At 40.4% G+C, this 19104-nt stretch overlaps 2 protein-coding genes across 2 annotated transcripts in view; one reads left to right on the top strand and one right to left on the bottom strand.

Annotated features, from left to right (window-relative positions):
* Positions 1-19104, bottom strand: part of ALDH1A2 (aldehyde dehydrogenase 1 family member A2) — a 53869-nt gene that overhangs the window by 10868 nt on the left and 23897 nt on the right. The window contains exons 3-7 of the mRNA XM_051629010.1: positions 18901-19041; positions 17203-17332; positions 11260-11321; positions 8396-8524; positions 8150-8263 (exon numbers count right to left, since the gene is read on the bottom strand). Of these exons, the coding sequence (XP_051484970.1) occupies positions 8150-8263; positions 8396-8524; positions 11260-11321; positions 17203-17332; positions 18901-19041 (576 nt within the window). The remainder of the gene's footprint in view (positions 1-8149; positions 8264-8395; positions 8525-11259; positions 11322-17202; positions 17333-18900; positions 19042-19104) is intronic.
* MYZAP (myocardial zonula adherens protein) overlaps positions 1-19104 on the top strand; it is a 188397-nt gene that overhangs the window by 147465 nt on the left and 21828 nt on the right. Inside the window, exon 18 of the mRNA XM_051629014.1 lies at positions 18903-19077. The gene's annotated coding sequence lies outside the window, so the exon portion shown is untranslated. The remainder of the gene's footprint in view (positions 1-18902; positions 19078-19104) is intronic.

Here is a 19104-nt window from a genome sequence, read left to right as displayed (position 1 = left end):
CACGATTGAGAATATGACAAATTCTGTTGAAGTCACCAGCCTTTTCTGCAGGATCAGCAGCACATAGCAGAATAGCAAGTAGGACAAGAAATTATAAAAGCACCATCCAAGACCTGACCCTAACTTGCACCAGAGATAATCTTAATATGGGCTGAGGAGGTCAAAATCAACTCCAAAAGTCTTTGGAGATTGTGGGGTCAGCTGGGGCAGAAAGCAATGCTGTGGCTGGAGGAGCTGCAAATTGCAGATCTCACCAAGGAGGGCAGATTAAATGGAATAGCAACCTGACAGCTACGTATGTGATGTGTGTCCATGTCAGTACCGTTGGAGAAGCAGCTGTACTCCCTGGAAATTCTCCCCTCCCTGGATCAATCAGCCCCAAATAGATCAATTTTGTAGTGTTGCAGTACACCAATGCCTGTTTTGCAGCTAAGGAGGTAATAACAGGTAGATTTAGGCCCCGCCATGGTAAAACATGGGATAAAAAGTATCTCTAGAATCTTGAGAAGATTAAGAACCTTGATAAGTGCTTTCTTTTAACTGGAACATGTTTTAAGGCCACACAGAAAGTTAGATGTGAAGTGAGATGGGAGTGAGTCCAGAGCTGGACTTATTTCTCCATGTAGTACTCTGGTCTCTCTAAAGGTGTTTTTTTTCTAAGGTCAGGTGAGTAAGATTCCCTGCAGTAAGGGGTTAATGGATGAGAAGCTGAGCGTCTTAGTGAACTGAAGGCAGTCTGCTGGAGAAAGTTAAGTCAGCACTGGAGTAATCAGAAAGCAAATGAAACAGAAACCAGGGCCCCCACAGAAAAAACAAAGCAAAAACCCCACAGGATAATGAAGGAATTGTCAACCACTTCATGTACCTTTGTGATTAACTGTTTATCTGTTGATACCACAGTTGAGTGTGACTGAGTTTATGTCTTTAAAAAAAAATAAAATTAGCTTCTTTACCCCTGTATTCATGGAATGGAGTGTTGACATTATCATGAAATTCCTTGCATATCCCCTTAATTGGAGCTGATTTTATTGCTATGTTTGACTGACAGCCAGAAGTGAACATGAAAAAGAAGGACTCTTTCTGCCCTCCGCCCCCACCACATCCATTGAGCACATCACCTGGAAATTCCAGCCTCTCAAACTGTGCTGAAAACGTGTGCTGGAAACCAGTGAGAGTGCTGTGTTATTAGCCAGTGCCAGCCAAGGCCATTCACGCCCTCACTGCCCTGAACCTCCCTCACTCAAAGAACAACCACCACCTATTTCCCCTCAAAAATTCACAAAGAGCAGAACAGAACAAGGAAGCCCAGTGTGTCCAGCCCACTGTCTCTCCACCTTCCCTTCTACCACTTGAATGTCAAAACTCTTTTGTCCATATAACCAAAGACTTTGAAAGGATTCTATGTAAACAAGTGACTGGCAAACATGCAAGTTCAAATATTACATATACGGCAAATCATAAAGTCCAAAGGGCTTGGAGACAATGGTGTTAATCTGGAAAAGTATGGTCCAGAGTATTTTTAATACAGGAAGGTGGTTGTCAATTTTCCAAGTATAAACTTAACAGACAGCCTCACTGTGTCCTTCCCATGAGAAATCAGCATAGACATCAGGATGGCTGGGCTCATGCAGCTCAGCATTTTTGTTCACTGTGCTCCCGTTGTGCCCTGTGCACTTAGAGGTTGAGAGAAGTCTTAGGAAGGCACTAGCCCTGTGATTATGTAGTGGCAAAGGCAGCCTTTTGTGACTGACCCTCTCTTTATGGAGAAAGACAGCATGAAAGGGATAAGTGATAGCATGCAATCTGTATGGTCTTTCAGTACCTGCTTCCTGTGGTGTCTCTCAGCAATATCTCTGAGCTCCCAATGGGCAGTACAGCCTTGCAAGAGAACACTGAAGAGAGGACTCCCCCACAGATAATGGAGCTGTGCGGTTATTCAGCAGGAATGTTGGCAGAGAAAGCCCTGACTCCCCATCCTTGTTTTGAATAGGCTTCAAGATTGATATCAAGAGTATCCCTGGATAGCTTGTGAAGTACCATAACCTTGTAAGCTGTATGGAAGCTGAGGCAGATGTAATTTGGCCCCTCAAAGAAAACAATTTGTTATACAGAACAACAAAGATTAAAGTCTTATTTTGGTGCAGAAAAGCTATCTGAAGAGTAGTCCTGGAAGGGTCTGTTTCTGGACTGTGGCACTGAAAAGATATAATTATATAAAACATTTGATTGTTGCTTATTTATGCCTTCTGTAAGTGGAAGTTTAATGTCTCTTTCACAAGGAGGCTTATGCAGTCACATTTTAAATACTTTGTATGAAAATTCAAAAAGACTTGTTGCCTTTCATATTATTTTTGCTGACAGAAATCAATGTCTCTAAATGGTATGGGTGGGTTTGCCTGTTAAAGCACAGAAAGTCTCACAAGTCAAAAGCAAACTTCCAAGGTTTGTGATACTTCTACAGCTGGGTCAGAATGTCTGTCTTCTCCTCTGCTTTGAAGCTTCCTTTGATCACAGATATACAGTAAGTCATTAGGGAACACCTGAGTGTAGGGGAACAGTAGTTCAGCTGAACAGCAGATCATTTTCTTGCACACTGCCACAGTCAAGACTGTGAAGGTGGGGCTGCACAGGAAACTATGCAGATTAAAAGATTCCATGATCAGTGCAGAAATTGACAGAGGAGACAGACCTCTTTAGTTACTTAGGTGTTTTAAGTACCTGGGCTGCCCATCTTTGCTATTATACCTTTCTTGGGATACTGAAAGAATACCTGAAGAAGAGTAAGTGTTTTAAGTTACAAGAGATTAAGTTTTGGAGAGATAATATGACCAGACGGAAATTTTCTTTTTTCTGGAGTTGCAGAGTTGCAGTTTTCTCTCTCCAGCTATTGCGGCACTGGATGTCAGTGTTTTGGCAAAACCTTCAAACCCATGCTGCTGCTTAGTCTGTCTGATTTTTTTTAAATTCCAGTTTGTATGCAAAGTCTTCCTGAGAAGCATTTTAGAACCGCACGGCACATTCTGGGTGTGTCTCCAGCAAAGACAAGTGAATTTTGAAATAATGATATGAAGAAAAGCTAATTTATTTGACTGTGCAATGCCCAGTGTGAGGAGCAGCCCCAAAAAGAGCACAGTGAACAGGGCAGCACAAGTTAAAAGGCAATCCCAAACAAAAATTCCTGGAGAGAATCCTAAGATATAAATGGTTCATTGTTTTTCCTCGGGTTAAGTCCTCGCCCCATGGAAGTTAATGGCTAAGCTCTTGTTAACTTTGACAGGGCTGATGCACCACCCTATTTCTTTCAGTTCTAAGAGGGCAAATCTTTTGTGCCTTTTATAGGTAAGAGGCACAACAGTTGTCCAAGGACAGTTCCCTAAATTCTACCAAAAACACCAAGGAAGGAAAACTGCTTTTCATTCAGGAGGCACAAGTTCTCTGAGATACAATCAAAAAGATCCAGCAGAAGCAGGGATGAATGATAATGTAGCCTCCCTACGTCCTTCTTGTATTGAAGAAGGCATGTGTGGCATGGGAGGCCAACAGACTTCTCAGAACAGCTCAAAGAACCTTTAGGATTCTTGTTGCTGAAGTAGAAAATGCCAGGATGTAATTCTTCATGATATGCAAAACCAGCAAGAGACGATGTGATCCAGGAGAGCTGACACAAGTCATTGCTCATGCAGTAGGTAGACATTCTGTCTACATCATGCATTGTGACATTCATCTCACTTTGGAAATGAAAGGAGAATCCTGCTGAGTAAATTAGAATCAGTGGTAATACAGCTGTTAGCTACAAACATTTGTTTGGCATGAATCAATCTCGACTCTCCTGTAGTTTGCTTTGATGGTCTCTCTAGTATCTTGTTGACTAATGATGAGATCATGGTTTGTTAATCTAAGTGCATAAAGAAAACATTCTGCCAAGCAAAATGCAGACTCTTTTGCTGGGGTTTATTGCAGTTGTTTATAGACCTTTTGTTTACACAGGCATCCAAACCAATTTGTTGGATATTTATTTGGGTTACTCTACAGAACTGCATGAACAGAGACCTGAATCCTATCTTTAATCTGTCTGCATTTTAATGGGTCATAGTTTGAACAAAGTGGAAAGCAGCCACTTAGGACACATTTCTTGTTGGCTGGGGCTTCAAATGTTTTGTGTGCTATCTGTAATTCTCATCTTGAGAGTGTTTAACAACTGGAGAGAGTTGTAAGCCACTCTGATTTGGAAGTTACACAGTTGTTTTTGAACAGAAGTTATTAGAACTCATTAAACTTCTGCAACAAGCATAATACAATTTATAATCCAGCCAGTGCTTTAAATGTACATCTTTTTAAATGTATGACTTCTTGCTCTCCACAATATTTTTTAAACCCAGATCATATTGCACCCAGCTATTCCATGTGCACCAGAAACTTAACGGGAACACAGTTCCCGTTCAAATGGAGCACACGTAGCCCAACAGCAGGCACATGAGTAAGCCAGACATCTTAAGTTTGGATCTGCTCTTAAGCTCAGAAAATATAAGTGACTGAGATTTATTTTAATTAAATTTGTTAGTAATTTTTTAAAAGGAACTAAAATAGACAAGAATTCATGGAACAGTGCAGAAGCTGAGGCAGAGAGGGGCAGAGTAAAAGGGAAAGGCGTGTATAGAGAGCAACTGGGATAGTGTGGGAGACAGCTGAGCTTTAAAGAACCACTCCCAGGGTCCTGGTGAGTGAGATTTCACCCTGCAGGTAGGGACCAGAAAGATCAAGGAGAAATACTAATCTTCTGATTGTGGAAGATGAGAAAAAATATGGCAGTGAAGCCTGAGAGGAGATTGCTGTAATTAAGGAGGATCATGGATTAGCTCCGGTTCACTAAAAACAACACAGTAAAAATAAACACTTTCGATAAAGTGCCCCTACGAGACAAACTGCTGGAGATATGAACCAAAGTAAGCAGAGAAGCCAAGAAAGCTACTGGAATCTAAGAAGGCACAATATTTTTAGGCTTGCTTTCATACTTGGTATGATTTTCTTTCTTTCAATGTGACAGTTGTCAAAGTGAAATTCATCGCCTGCCAGTGTCTGCAGAACCTTCTTAGCGAGCTGGGAAGAGTTTGGAGAGCTGTGCAGTAGGGGAATGGGAGAGGAGGTGATCCATGGGAGGTGTTCCATCAGAAGGAGGCAGGCTAAGGGATGAAAGAGCTGGCAGACTCCTCATTCATTGTGTGTGAGCTAACCCATCAAAGGAGGGGTCAGAAGGAAAGAGGGAGAGAAGTGGAATCAAACAGTGATGGTACCACAGAAAAAGAGCTCTCCATGATTTTTTATGTATTATTGGGGGGAATGTGTGAAAAGTAAATAGTAGTACTTAAAACAATTTTCAAAGCACTAGAGAATCTAAGAAACAGAAAACAGAAAGAGGTGCAAACTAGACCAGCATAATAAATTAGAGATTACTATAATAAATTATAAGTAATTTATGTTTTCATTGCACAGACATGGGCTTGAGGCCTCACAGTAGTCAGGAGTTTCTAGAGGTACTGGGCTAGTGTTGCTATTAAATACAATTGTCCACATGCACTTTTGGTCTCAGGAAGTCTTTAAATTGTTAATTGCCAGAGCTGTGAAGGCTACAGCAAGGAAAGGATCACTCTACACATGCTCTCTTCTTCTATAAGCATCTGTTACTGGTCATGTTGTGATAAGGTGCTAGGCTGGAGGGATCTTTGGTGTGGCTATGTCAGGCTTTCTTGAGTTAAGGTCATGAACTTGGCCTTTTGGCTGATACTTCTATGGATTTGGTTCTACAAATTTTGGAAAACATGAGCATTATGTTTTTTGTAGGAAGAGCAGCCTGTTTTCTGCCTTAAAAAAAAATCAACTTCACAGGAAACAGATAATAACAGCCTGTTTTTTGGTGATTTTTAAAGGCAAATGGGGAGTTTCCATTAGCTATGTATATACTTCAAAGGTAAAGAATTTATAATTTTTTCCATAAGAACTTGATGGTGAAAACCTGAGAAAACCTGTGCTTTGGACATCTAAACTTGAATATCTTTGCTTTTGTACTGATAGGTTTTATCATTAACTTGCTCAAATTAAAAGTACTAACTGCCTTAAGTAGCACCTGGATGAAACTGGGGGAATGGAAGTTAATATCATGGTGTTTATATAGCTGATGGCTATCGGAATCCCCATCACTGGAGTGTACAGTTGACATGTCTCAGACAAGACCAGAGAGACAAAATACTTCCATTATTATTTCATTAGAAATTGAAATCTATTTTGGAGAAGTCAAAGACTCTCTAGTACAGCTCCTATCACAGCATTGTGTTTAAAATGTTACGATGTCGACTTGCTGTTACAAAAACTCAGTGTTACAGGAAATCAGGAACAATATGGAATAGTTTACACTAACTCTGCATTAAAATGTTCCATCTGTTCTTGCTTTAGGTTCTTAGAGAATAGCTTTTTCATCTCTGTAATGCTTTTCACTTCCTATTAGTAAGGCTTTTAAAGGTAGGCACTGAGTTAGTATAAAACCCACAGCTTTTGAGTTTAAACGCCTATTAAAACTAAAGCTGTCTGGAACTACAATAAAAATTTATTTTGGCTACAAAAGACAACTTTGAAACCTAACCCATCTGTATTTTTCCTCCTCCAAACAGTGCAACATCCTGTATAATAGAATATTTATCTTAAACAGAGACCACATATCTTTATGAAAACAATTGTTTCAACTTAATTTATAGGGGATAATCAGCTCATATTAAAGTTTTTGATATTCCAGGATGCTAATATAAATTGGTTACAGGGGATGTACTGACTAGAGTAATTCCTCAGGATAATCTGAGATCTGATGTAACTTGTGTATATTATAATTTAAAAGTGCCATTAAAAATTCATATAAAGGCACACAGTAATTGCAAAACAACTCTGTGTGCACAAATCAGGCATAAAACTGCAGCTATACTTTACTGGTAACTTAGGCTCATGTACAGTGACTTCTAAACTCAATTACAGGATAATTTCACCAGAATAATTAATTTGAAATAATGGAGCTGGTGTCTGCAATCCCATGCCCACCAGGGAGGTATCCACAATGTCTAGTAGGGCTGCTTGGTCAGTAAATTTATCGACTCAGATCAAAACCAAAGAGACTCACTGTGAAGAACAGTATCCCTGGGATGCATAAAGCCTCCCACTGCCACGAGTGGGAGTCAAATATATCAAAGAGAGACTGGATCCCTGGGGTTTAGCTCCCTGCATACAATAGTTGGGCAGATTTTGAATTGAAAAGGGCTGGGTTTAGCACTCTCTAAATATAACCAGCCCTGAAACTCCCACTGAGATTCTTTTCTGTCTGCCTTCAGACAATGAGATAAGGCCCCTTCTCCTGTGACTTCAGTCTGGAGTACCTCTATCATCCCCACTCCAACCCTGATAACAGCCAGCTTTGCACATATTTGAGAGCAAGACATGATCTGAGTTTTGTGGGATTTGTTACTCTTTCTGTAGATTACAGCCTTCGTCTTCAGGCTGAACCTCCTCTGTAACATCTGCATCATAGACTCATAGCAAGACATTTTGGCATCCAGGAGACAAATGACTCCCTTTATCCTCTGGCCAGCTTCTTTCCATCATTTTGGGGACAGACACCTTGGACAATCTCCTTTTCTTGCTGGACTCTTTCCTTTTTAAACCTCCTCCTCATCCTCAATACACTTGAATGCAGCATCAAAGTTGAAGTACTTTTACCCCAGTTTGCGCCCTCCCTCTCCCCTTTTCCCCAGGTATGCCAAGATACACAGATTATGGATGCTAAAGGAGCATTTATGTGTGCTGTGATATACACGGGATGTTCTGCCTGCTTGCATATGATTCACATCCTCATAAGCCCACAGGAAATCCCAGCAATATTTTTCCAGGCATATCTCCTGTTCTGAGGTGCCGAGCACAGCAGGGGCTGAAGGAAGGAGCCATTTCTGCTGTGGAAGTATTGGAGTACACAAGTTCAGCTGGGAAGGACAGACCACTGGGACTAAGATGTAGCTCTTTTACTCAGTGATAGGGAGAAATGTAGCGCCACGACTTAATACTATTTCCCTGAGTATTTACTTGCATTTTACAGTAACATATCTGGGAATCCTCTCACCTCAGTGGATCCAGTAAAAGCAATTTTATCAATGCCAACGTGAGATGCTATGGCTGCACCAACAATTGGTCCAAATCCTGGCAAAATATTCACAACTCCTGGTGGAAAGCCAGCCTGTCAAAATAAGAATGAATAAAAGGAAGCATGATTTATGAAAACTGACAGAGCACATTGAAACAGGCCTGTCCTGGTAGTTCCTTCCCCACAAGGGGAGACAGAGGCATTTTACCTGACAATTATTCTTACCTCCTTAATGAGGGCTCCCATATAGAGAGCGCTGAGTGGTGTTTGTTCTGCTGGTTTAATAACTACTGTATTGCCACAGCACAGAGCTGGAGCAATCTTCCATGCAAACATCAGCAGGGGGAAGTTCCACTGTAGGAAAAAATAAAAATTGATAGATGGAAAAATATCGCAGGGCTGTTTTGTTTTCAAGATGTCAAGCTGCTACCTCACTTATTTCTCAGGCTGATCCTCAACATAAATCTTTCCCAGCACAAAGCAAGGATTTTTTAAAATTACTGCCATTAAGAAAGTGACAACAGTGACCTTTTAGTTCTTTCTCTCCTGTTCAAAGAAATACAGCCCCCACCCACAGTCTTCATAAAAGAATCTTCTGTTATCTGTTAATTTTTTTAGTCACAACTTTTTATTTTATTTACTGTTTTGCAGTTGGCACTTTTAATTTCTCCACGACAAATAGTTCTTAATTCTGATACATTTGGAAAGAACTGATAGTTCATGCTGAAGCATTTCTGGATGTAAATTTCCTATCCCTGAATACATCAAGATACAAAGTTTATAATCAAAATTATGTAATCCTTAATTGATGGGATTACAAAAAAGCCTCATAAATGTCAATGTTCAGTCAAAGCATTTAATTTTCTTAAAAACTTCTTACTGAGCAATTATATGGAAGATGTTAAAAGAACAGTAAAAACCAAGCTGAGAAACACTCTTTGCTGGTAAAAGATGTTGTATCTTCAGCTTAATTTAACTGCAGCAGAAGATGTAGTGAATTATATTATTTTGATGTACAAACAACTTGTGGATAAAGATAAAAGCAACAAGCCTTTCTGTAGCAAGGCCTGCTCCTAACAGGTTAAATGTATAGTCCTGATGATTTCAGGGGAAATGCCAGAATAATCAAATAACTGTGTTTGCACAATCGCTCTTATAAATGCATATCATAATCTCTTTGGAAATAAAACAGAAAGTATCAGTCACAAAGAGTAAGCCACTGGCCAAAACACGTTATTGCCTGATGCATATCAGCTGCCACTCTCATGGACATCTCTCTAGCCCCTGGCTAGCTTGAAAAAATACACAACTCTCTTTCCTTCACCGGACACCCAATTTTTTACTCCCTCAGTTGTTTATAAACTCTGGAGACAAAGTGATGTTTTAATTCCGTCTCCAGTATATAGACCTGGGAGGGGAGCTAGAGGGCCAACAGTGTGCTGACAGCCTGCACTCCTAATGGGATTGCAAGGAGAGCTCTCAGGAGTTTTATAGGGCAGTATATAGCCCTGTTTATGCTACAAGGCTGGCAAAGAACATATGTTTTGATGGAGAGTAGGATGTGAAAGAGGATGGGGAGTTTAGTATTAGGCTTGCTGTTTAATTTCACGTTTGTAATAATATATTTGCTAGTGTAATGGCTAAGTGTGTGCAGTGGCTGAGGGGCTGTGCTCTGACTGGCAGCTGTGGAGGAGACATGTAAGAGACCAGCAGCAGTGTTAGAATAGATGTTTGTAACAGCCATGTTGAAGTTCGGGAGGACAAACTTGGAGTGGGGGGGGGGGAGTGAAAAAGTATGGTAGGTGGCTGGGTACTCAGAACAAAGAGTTTTACAAATCTAAACCTAAGCTAAACTAACCCCTGCTTTTGGCATGATCTTCAGCCTATGGCCAAGTTTCTTCAAAAGATCTGTCAGGTGAGGTCAATGAGACAAGTTTAAGAGATGCCCAGCAACTGTGGTGTTATATGCTGGGAGTGGTCATTGTGCCAGTGCTTGGCTGCAGAATGGGGACAGAGCTGTGGGCTCATTCATTCATAAAGGCTACTTGGAGTCAAGTTAGGAGAGGGTGAGTAGGTGTTTGCAGGATGGGTGTAGCCACAGGCTGAGTCTTGAGTATGTTTCCCCATGTTTCTACAGAGTGCCAAACACAATAGCCACCCCTTAACAAAGACCTGAAATAACAACAAACATAAACAGGGAAAAAGGGCTTAGCATCATTCAAGTAATCTTTTCTGGCTGCTCTTCTTTCCATGGAATTGCCATGTGTTGTTGTTTAGTGGTTTTGTGGTTAAGGTGAACAAAATAAAAACCAACATCAACAAACATTTCAGATAATATCCTGATTAGTTCCCCAGTGCTTTGTCAAGGCAAAAAAACCTTCCACACAATATTTTAATAGCTTTATGTGAGCCTCCCACTGAAATTTCTGCCAAAGTCCGTTAACTAGTTCTTCTGAAAAAGTTAAGCTTCTCAGTGCAATTCCCATGCAGTGTTCAGCAAGAGTACATTAAGGATGTATACTGAGGTGCAGGGGGAGTATTAGATTTGATGAAATGCTGTGTCTTTCTTTCATAACAAATAAAACAAACATTTCATGTCTTTTATTAGCTACACAATGTTAATTGTAATGATATGTCTCCTGGAGTTTCCTTTTCTCCTCCAGCCTTGTAAAAGAAATAGCAGGAAAGGATGGAATTAAAATGCATTACATTCTCCCAGAACTGAGGAGCCTGTTAAATCACAGTAAAAACTAAATAAATAAAAAGACTACCACAGCAAAGCATTAATTTTCCATAAGTTGTGTGAACATCCATAACCACTGACAGCATATTAACACTGTGTTTTGCTTTGCTTGTTTTAATCATGAGAATTCTATGACTTGAGAACTTAACTCCTAATAACAGAGCCTAAACCCTATTAGCATGTTCAAATAAGCATTTGCAGGGAGGCTGTTAAAGATATGTCAACAATATGAGCTCAGCTTTTTTCGTAATGGAAAACACACATAGCTGAGGACCATGTTTTATGTGTCTTTAAAGAGAGCTGGTTCAAATGAAAATAAATAGAAAGTGCTAGTAGAGATACTCACTGGGATGATCTGTCCACACACTCCGATGGGTTCGTGTCTTGTAAACGTAAAATAATCTCCATCTGAAACAGATGAGCATGGTTACTCTCAAGTGCAGTTTGACTTGGCAGAACAAAAAAAAAAGTAGAGGGGGGAGAAAAGCTCTAAGGATCAGCCTTTGATGGCAGTAAAAGAAATAAAGAAGTCATGGAAATGTTTTTTCATGAGCCAGCATGGGAAACCTAGCTTCAGGAGCAACCTGATTGTTCCTTCTGAAGAACAAAGGAAGCAGGCATCCCATCAGAAAGTAACCTGCTTCGTTCCTTGGGAAAGAGGGCAAGCTGTACCACACAAAAAAGGGCAGGAGCAAGGGAGCCACTTCCTTGTCTTTGCTGATTTCAGGGTAAGAGAGGTGAAGGAAGGGTCACAAAGACAGTTTCCTGAAAGGCATGACTCAAACAGAGCTATTTACAGGTATATATATATATACTGGCAGATGTGGGATACTAGAGCAACATACATCTCACTCCTCTTCCATTGAAGACACAGGCAGTCTGAAGTAATGCAGTTATCTACCATAACCTGTAGATGTGCTGAGGGGAAGCCTGTGACTGGTGTTTAAATGGGCATAACTTACTGCAAAAGACAACACTGAGGAGAATACAGGGGTCATCATATAGCCATGCTCTGATAGCTTGTCTTGTAGAAAAAGGCCTGTATCAGAAATTACCTCAGGGCAGGCAATTTGACAGGGAAAAGTTCGATGCAGCTAGAAAACAAGACAACACAGAGTAAGAAAAGTTTTCACAAACCTTCTAGGCAAGGGAGAGGTGAATAATTAAATTAAGGGACCAAGTCACAGGAAACTTGGAAATGATGGGATTTTGTCATTGAACTTTTGACAGAAATAAGAATAGGGAATAAGAAAGATGTTAACAACAAAGTTTCAGGAAAAGCAGACTGCATGTCTGCATGTCTTGGAGAAGGACTTTTTGATAAGGGCATGTAGGTTATAGCATGAGGGGGAACAATTTTAAACTGAAAAAGAGTAGAGTTAGATCAGACATTAGGAAGAAATTCTTCACTGTGAGGGTGATGAGACACTGGAACAAGTTGCCAGGAGAACTTGTGGATGCCCCATCCTTGGAAGTGTTCAAGAGAAGGTTGAATGGGGCTTGGAGCAAGCTGGTCTAGTTAGTGGGAGGTGTCCCTGCCCATGCAGGGGAGTTGGAACTAGATGATCTTTTGAGATTCTTTCCAACCCAAACCATTCTGTGATTCTGTGTTCACAAACAGCAGGTGTGGATGATATGAGGCTAAATGGAATTATTCAATCTGTTAATTATTTTTACCTTCCTGATTAACAAAGTGGCAAAAAACTCCAGGAATGAGAGGTATTTTAAGTTAAAGTGAGTGCTATTCTAGACCTGCAGTTATTAAGCACTGTTGAGCTCAGGGCAGCCTGAGCCAGGCCATGAAATAAACAGATCTCTAATTTGGGACCTGGCCTGTGGGAAACTTTCATGGGGCCTGGCCTGCTCAGAGCAGCAGGTCTCTGTGCTGGGTCATTTTGCACAGCTGGTACAAGTGGCTGTCATGGGGCTGGTGGAGTTCATGCTCCTTCACAAAGCAGTTGTTGCTGCTTCAACAGGTTATACGTGCTATGATGTAGGTTTCTTCCCAATTGATAAAGAGCAGGATAATGACATGCTCTGTTTGGGGACTGGTTAAGGTATTGTCTCACCATCAGCTCTGTTAGTGTGCTTGGCCTGCATCTCTGCAAAGTAGATATACAGCACTTTTATACCTAAATTGAGTCTTGTAGCTCTATAAAGTAGGCCAGGCTCAAACCACCTCTGAATTTAGGTCAAATGTTTTTCAGTGAGGCTGCAGCTGAGGGAAGAGCTATACTAGAAGCATGAACTGAATGTGGCCCTTGGCCTGTAGTGCTTGGTGATCTAGAAAAACCTGAACCTCTTCAATTTTAGAAAAACCATTTCAACTAAGTATGTGAGAATGATGAGAGCATTGCCTAGGCTTAGGTACAGGAGATGATTTACCAGGATTGGAAATGGTCCATGGAGGAAAGTAGTAAGAGGAGGGTAGATGACAGTGCCTTTGCTCCCCCTGTCACTGTCCAGTGCAGGGGCACATGCTTTCCTACATGTGGTGTGAGAGTGTGTGGGCACTTGTGGTCTCTACCCCATTCAGTCCAGAGCTGCAGCCAACCTTGTTGGGGAAAGATTGGGGAAAGACCTCACTTCACAGCAGACAGTGTGTTTGGGTAACCTGCTGTTATGTCCTATACATCTAGTGTATGTTCTATACATCTGGTAACAATAAATGGGTTAATCCATACAGCTTCTTGGGTTTAAGTAAGAACTTAACTTGAATTTAATTAGAAATAACTTATTTTCAGGTCTGCTTATTTCTGTACATGTACTTTCCAGGATTTGCTCAGTAAAAACCTGAGCCAGAGTAGCTGGGGGCCAGATACAGAATAATTATGAGAAAGGTAATGACAGTCTGCAACTAAGACAAGGGACAGAACAGAGAAAATAAAGGAGGGAGAGAGAGAGATAAAAGAGATTCACATCAAGAAAAGGAGGATGGAAATAGGTGATCAGTCAGTTTGCTCTGCATTGACAAAATGTCATTGCACCATTTTGCTCTCTAGATGCTTAACAACTTCCCAGTGAAGATAAGAATATTTGCTTCACAAATTGCAATGATCCATTTGATTTTCTAGGTTATCTTTCACAGATGCTAGCAGTGGTTCACAGACCACAGGAAGAACCATCAGTTCAGACAGAAGTGAAGTTAAAATACAGAGAAGTATATACAGGCAAAACTGTCTTAGTGCTCAAGAGGCACATAGAGGAGTCAGCTAAAAATACCAGCTTATACTTGGTGGTACTGTGAGAGGTGGTTTGTCAGCCAGAAGGATGGTGACAACATAACAGTAACACAGTTAGGTTAGCACTGTCTGACTTTAGATTGTCACTGCATAATCACTGCCACATGTCTGCGTGCTTCACAACATAAAGTTATAGATAACCTGAAACCTGCTTGCCAAGTCAGACAAATGGTTTGTTCTACAGAATGTAGGCAGAGCCTTGTTTCTCTGGAGCAAAACCTCCCATGCAGGGTTGCTTGCCCTCCTTCCTTCCACCAGTCTCTAGACAGCCACCCTTTTTGACACCTTCTTCCAAAGCTGATCATCCACAGACTTACTGTTAAGATGGGATTCTTGAGGTTGCTTTCTAACAATATATTTGTGAACATACATGCCTTGAAGGTGTTCAGGAGCTTCAGATGCCTGTCGATAGGCCAAAGATGTATCTAAGAGCCACCTTGTCCAAAATGTAAAATAAGCTGTTACCACGGCAAAATTTGCCTTAAAAGTTGTTTTTTTTTTAAAATATTCTCAGCTGATGTAAACTAGCTTTCTTCAGTCCTCACTGGTATCAATAGAGCCAGATCAATTTGCAGCTGCTTAGCACCTGGCCCAAATATTCTTATTTTTTAATCAGAAAGAAAGCCTCATTTGTCCAGGGATCTTACTTTGGGACAACAATACCTTCCACAGATGTGTTTGCTCAGATTTCCATCAGGAGACTCTGTCCCGGATATTTTATTTGCATCACAATCAAAATACAGTCACATGCCTCATCTAGCAGGACACAGCAGACAAGTGGGTGAGGACAGCTGAATTGCTTCTTTAAGCAGGATCATCTCATGTATTGATTTATAGACACATTTTTTGCTTTCATTCAGTTTATTAGTCTAACAGTTTCTAATCTAGCCTCATTCTGTTTGAATTTAGATCATCAAGCTTTATGCATGGTAGCAGGCAAAGGGCAGTCTAAAAGTTTTAGCAGCTCTGGGACCAAAAGCAATGAGACTGTAAAACACTGTTCTTCTCCTTGTCTATCACTTGCCTATTTTTATTTTAGAGGAAAAGGAAACCTCAACAGAAACAAATGAAAATTGGGAGGTTTCAGAGTTATTAGCACACTGAACAGAAAGAGGAGGAGATTTACTGGGTTTCTATTTTGGTTTTGTTGTCTTGTTTGGTTTCCTTTCATGAGCTGGTGGTAAGTGAATGTAAAGACCTCTGTTGTTTAATGCTGGCCTTGCTCTAAAACAGCTTTATGAGAATGACAAATTTATGGTGTGAAACTGGAGGAATATAGAGGAGTGATAAACCAAGAAGAAGAACTAATTGATACCCTGAAAAACCTGTAAATGGACTTGTGATTCTGCACTACTGGTAACTGTGTTTGTTAGCACTGAAGTTGGCATTTACAAAGGCATGCCGGAAATGTCTGCCCCAGCATAGCCCACCTTGCTGAAAAAAAATTAGAGTCTTCATTGGATACATTATGTGAGGACAAGAATAAGCCAAGAATATTTATTCTCCCTAACCTGGCAACGCCTTTTGGTGACTGACCTGAATTCTGTGTACCTGCAGGGCTAAGGAGTGAGAAGGGGGCTTTCACTGACCAGGGAGAAAGGGATTACGGAACAGGAAATTTGCTGAATATATGAATTTATGGTGTGCTCTGCCCTTTTGCATGTTTAAATGTGAACTGCAAACAGCAAAACCAGGATTTGTGAATCTCAGCCTAAATGACTGTGGAAATCTTCTAGCGTCCTTACAGGAAAGTCTACACCTGAAATACTGATATTGTCATTTCTTTGATGAAAATACACAAGCGATGATACACGTCAGTCAGTACACACTGACATTTCAATAAGCTGAAACACCGTGATGAGTAATGCTGCAGTAAGAGTTACATGATCTGGTTTCCCCCTGAAAATTTGAGGGCCATATATCCGGTTTATCTGCTTGCCTAACTGATAGTTTTGTGCTTTGCAGCAGAGAAGCAAGCTTGTGCAGTACCGGTGTCCTGGTACATAATGCAGTTTGATGGAATAGACAGGGAACGGCACAGTTCATTTACTTGTGAGCGTGCATTCCTGCTCTCCCTCAGTAAAGTGTAATAAACATGCACATGCCATGAACAGTGGGCAAAAGGTCCAAAAGAATCCATAGAATAAATTATGTTGGTTTTTCTCACTGTTTTTCCAAAGATTTACTTTATGCAGGTAGAAGATCAGTACATTAATCTTAATGACTGCACCTGCATAAAATTATTCTTCGCTATAATGTGTCACTTTGCATAATTCTACCAGTTGGTACATCTAGTCCAGACTCCAAATGAGTATGTTCACAAGAGAAGCAGCCTGTATTTGTTAAACAGCTGGGAGGGAGGAGCAGGAGGGAGACTTGTTAAATAAAAATAATGGTAAGGATTTTTGTTTTCTTATCTCTTTACCAAAAAATAAGAGCAGAATAACTGATTTCTTAGCACTCATAAAGATTTGTCTCATACAAAACTCATCCCATGGAATAATTTGTAGAAGCATGCATCATAAAATACACCTGATACCTAGGTACAGATACATATATATACGTATATACGATACTTTACAAACTCTCTCAGAGTATAAATGAATTTGGAGCCAGTGTTAGTCCCAAGAAACATGATTTGCATAGGCAGTGAGAAGACTGATATAAACAAGATAGACAGGTAAGCAATGCCATTTCTGAAACAGGCAGCTAAGACTGTTTTCATCTGTTCCAAGGTATCTGTCAGGCCATACCACATCCATTTTAGTAAGTGTAGCAATATTTTAACATAGGTATTGACCTGTTTCCTTCTCAGATGGACACATGCAAAAGAAACAAAATGCTCTTTGGGCTGTGCATGCAGGGCAGAACAATAGTGGGGCATCTAGCCCAGTCCTTGCTGGCTCTTAAACATCTGCTTCACCAACATACTGCACACTGTAACACCAAAGTAAGGTTACCTCCCACCCTTCATGCAGCTGGAGTCTATTGAGCCATTTGTCCATGACAAAGTATAGGTGCATAGCTGTGCTTTATATCCCCCTTACCTACAGGAATGGTCATTCCATGGATTTTGTCTGCCCAACCGGCATAATACCTCAGGGTTTTTATAACTCCCTGAAGATCTACATAGAAAGCTTGCAAGAAAGGTTTGCCACTGTTGAGTGATTCCATCGTCTAGAAGACAAGAAAAAGTTGAGAGGTATAAGCACAGTAGCATTTTTAGAGCATTGTACTTAAGTATTCGCTGTCTTAACAGCTCTTGAATCATGACAAAGATTTTTGTCCTAACCCAGCAGGTTCAGAACAACTATCTGATTCCTTTTGTTACTTCTTTTTGCAAATGTGAACAAAAGGAATTTTCCTTAAAGAAAACAATATATTTGGTTCCTTCTGGAGTATTCTGGAATGATTATGATTTCAAGAATGTGTGCGTGTGTGTGTCTGTCTGTTGTGTGGGTTTGTGTGTGTATCCACATGCATGTACACGTGCCTGTGTGTATTTTGGACCTAACAACCACTGTGTTTGGTCCAGATACATAAATGCTACGCAGCTTTAATCAAGAGCCAAGATAAAAATGCCTGTCAAACTAGGTTCTGTTATGTTAATGATAACAGCTGAGAAGGGGCTCCTTGTAACCCCGTATTAATGATCTGAATCCATAAAGAGAAGAATGGACATATCCCTCTTTATATAATTGATGTGAATATAAAAATTTCTCTATATGGCTGCCAACACTCCTGCTGAGATCTGAGATATCTATACTCTACAGCCAGTTTATTTATTACCATCAAATAAACAAACTCTCCTCTAGGGAAGCTCATAAATTAACGAGCTAATATCCTTATTTTTAAGTTAATATTCCTATTTTTAAAAGTATCTTATAAGCTATCCTCTTAGGGGTTCCTAAGATCATTTAGTGAAGAGAATCCATTAAACTATCCTAAGATGTTGAGTAGCTTAACTCATTCTCAATAGCTGTCTAACAGAAATCGTTAAGAATGGGCAAAGTACACCCATCTGTAACACACCAGCCATCAAGTGAGTTTCTATAGAGAAGAAAGGAGGCCTAATTCCGCACTGACTTATATCCCCAAGAGCAATTAATGGCATTGCCTGCAGTGCAATTCAGTAAAGAACTTGGCTCTAGAAATAAAAATCAAATGACAGGCAGAGTAAACTTGATTTGCTGTGCACTTCCTTCTCCCTGTGGCGATTTTACAGTATACACTGGTGGTAAGATGATTTAAGTGTTGACAAAGCTGGAATTAAGATGTTCACCAGCTTAGTTCAAAGCACTTGACATGCGGAAAACAACATTAACAATGCCACTGTTGAGATGGCTTCATCTAAACGTGAGGGAAATAGTGCATTACCCAGAATTCATGGTACCAGTGCAGTGTCAGTAAGCATTTCACCTGCCATTGCATTTGTATCTATACAAATCACTACTTTCAGTCTTCCATTTTTTATTTTACAAAAGTTCTAAGCATGCATAGCTGGCACAGACGTGTGTGCACACCATTCATCTGATGTCCAATTCAGAGCTCATCTGAGCTGTGGAAGTCCCTTGTTGACTTTTATGAGTTTTGGATCAGGTCTTAAGTAGACAGTCAGCCATCCTAGCCATCAGCCTGCATCTAGTTTTCAATTATAATTCATATTAACACATTTATGAACTCATTTTTTCTGTGAATGTAAAACTGACTGGTGATTTGACTGTGGATTTTCATGTGCCACTTACAGCAAGAATTGCCCTGTCTCTTTCGACCAAGTCTGCTAGCTTATCCAAAAGATGGCCTCTTTCTGATGCATCCATTCTCCTCCAAACTGAACCTAGAGAAAAAGCAAGGCGAGCTGCCCTCACTGCTTTGTCCGTATCAACCTGTCAAGAAAGAAGAAAAAAACCACATGCACTGAGGTAAGTAACATAACCGGGCTCATCAAA

This window comes from Apus apus, chromosome 10, assembly GCF_020740795.1.
Source record: "Apus apus isolate bApuApu2 chromosome 10, bApuApu2.pri.cur, whole genome shotgun sequence".
Lineage (NCBI taxonomy): Eukaryota > Metazoa > Chordata > Aves > Apodiformes > Apodidae > Apus > Apus apus.
The sequence above is the reverse complement of the archived record's forward strand: the minus strand, read 5'-3'. Positions and strand labels throughout refer to the sequence as shown.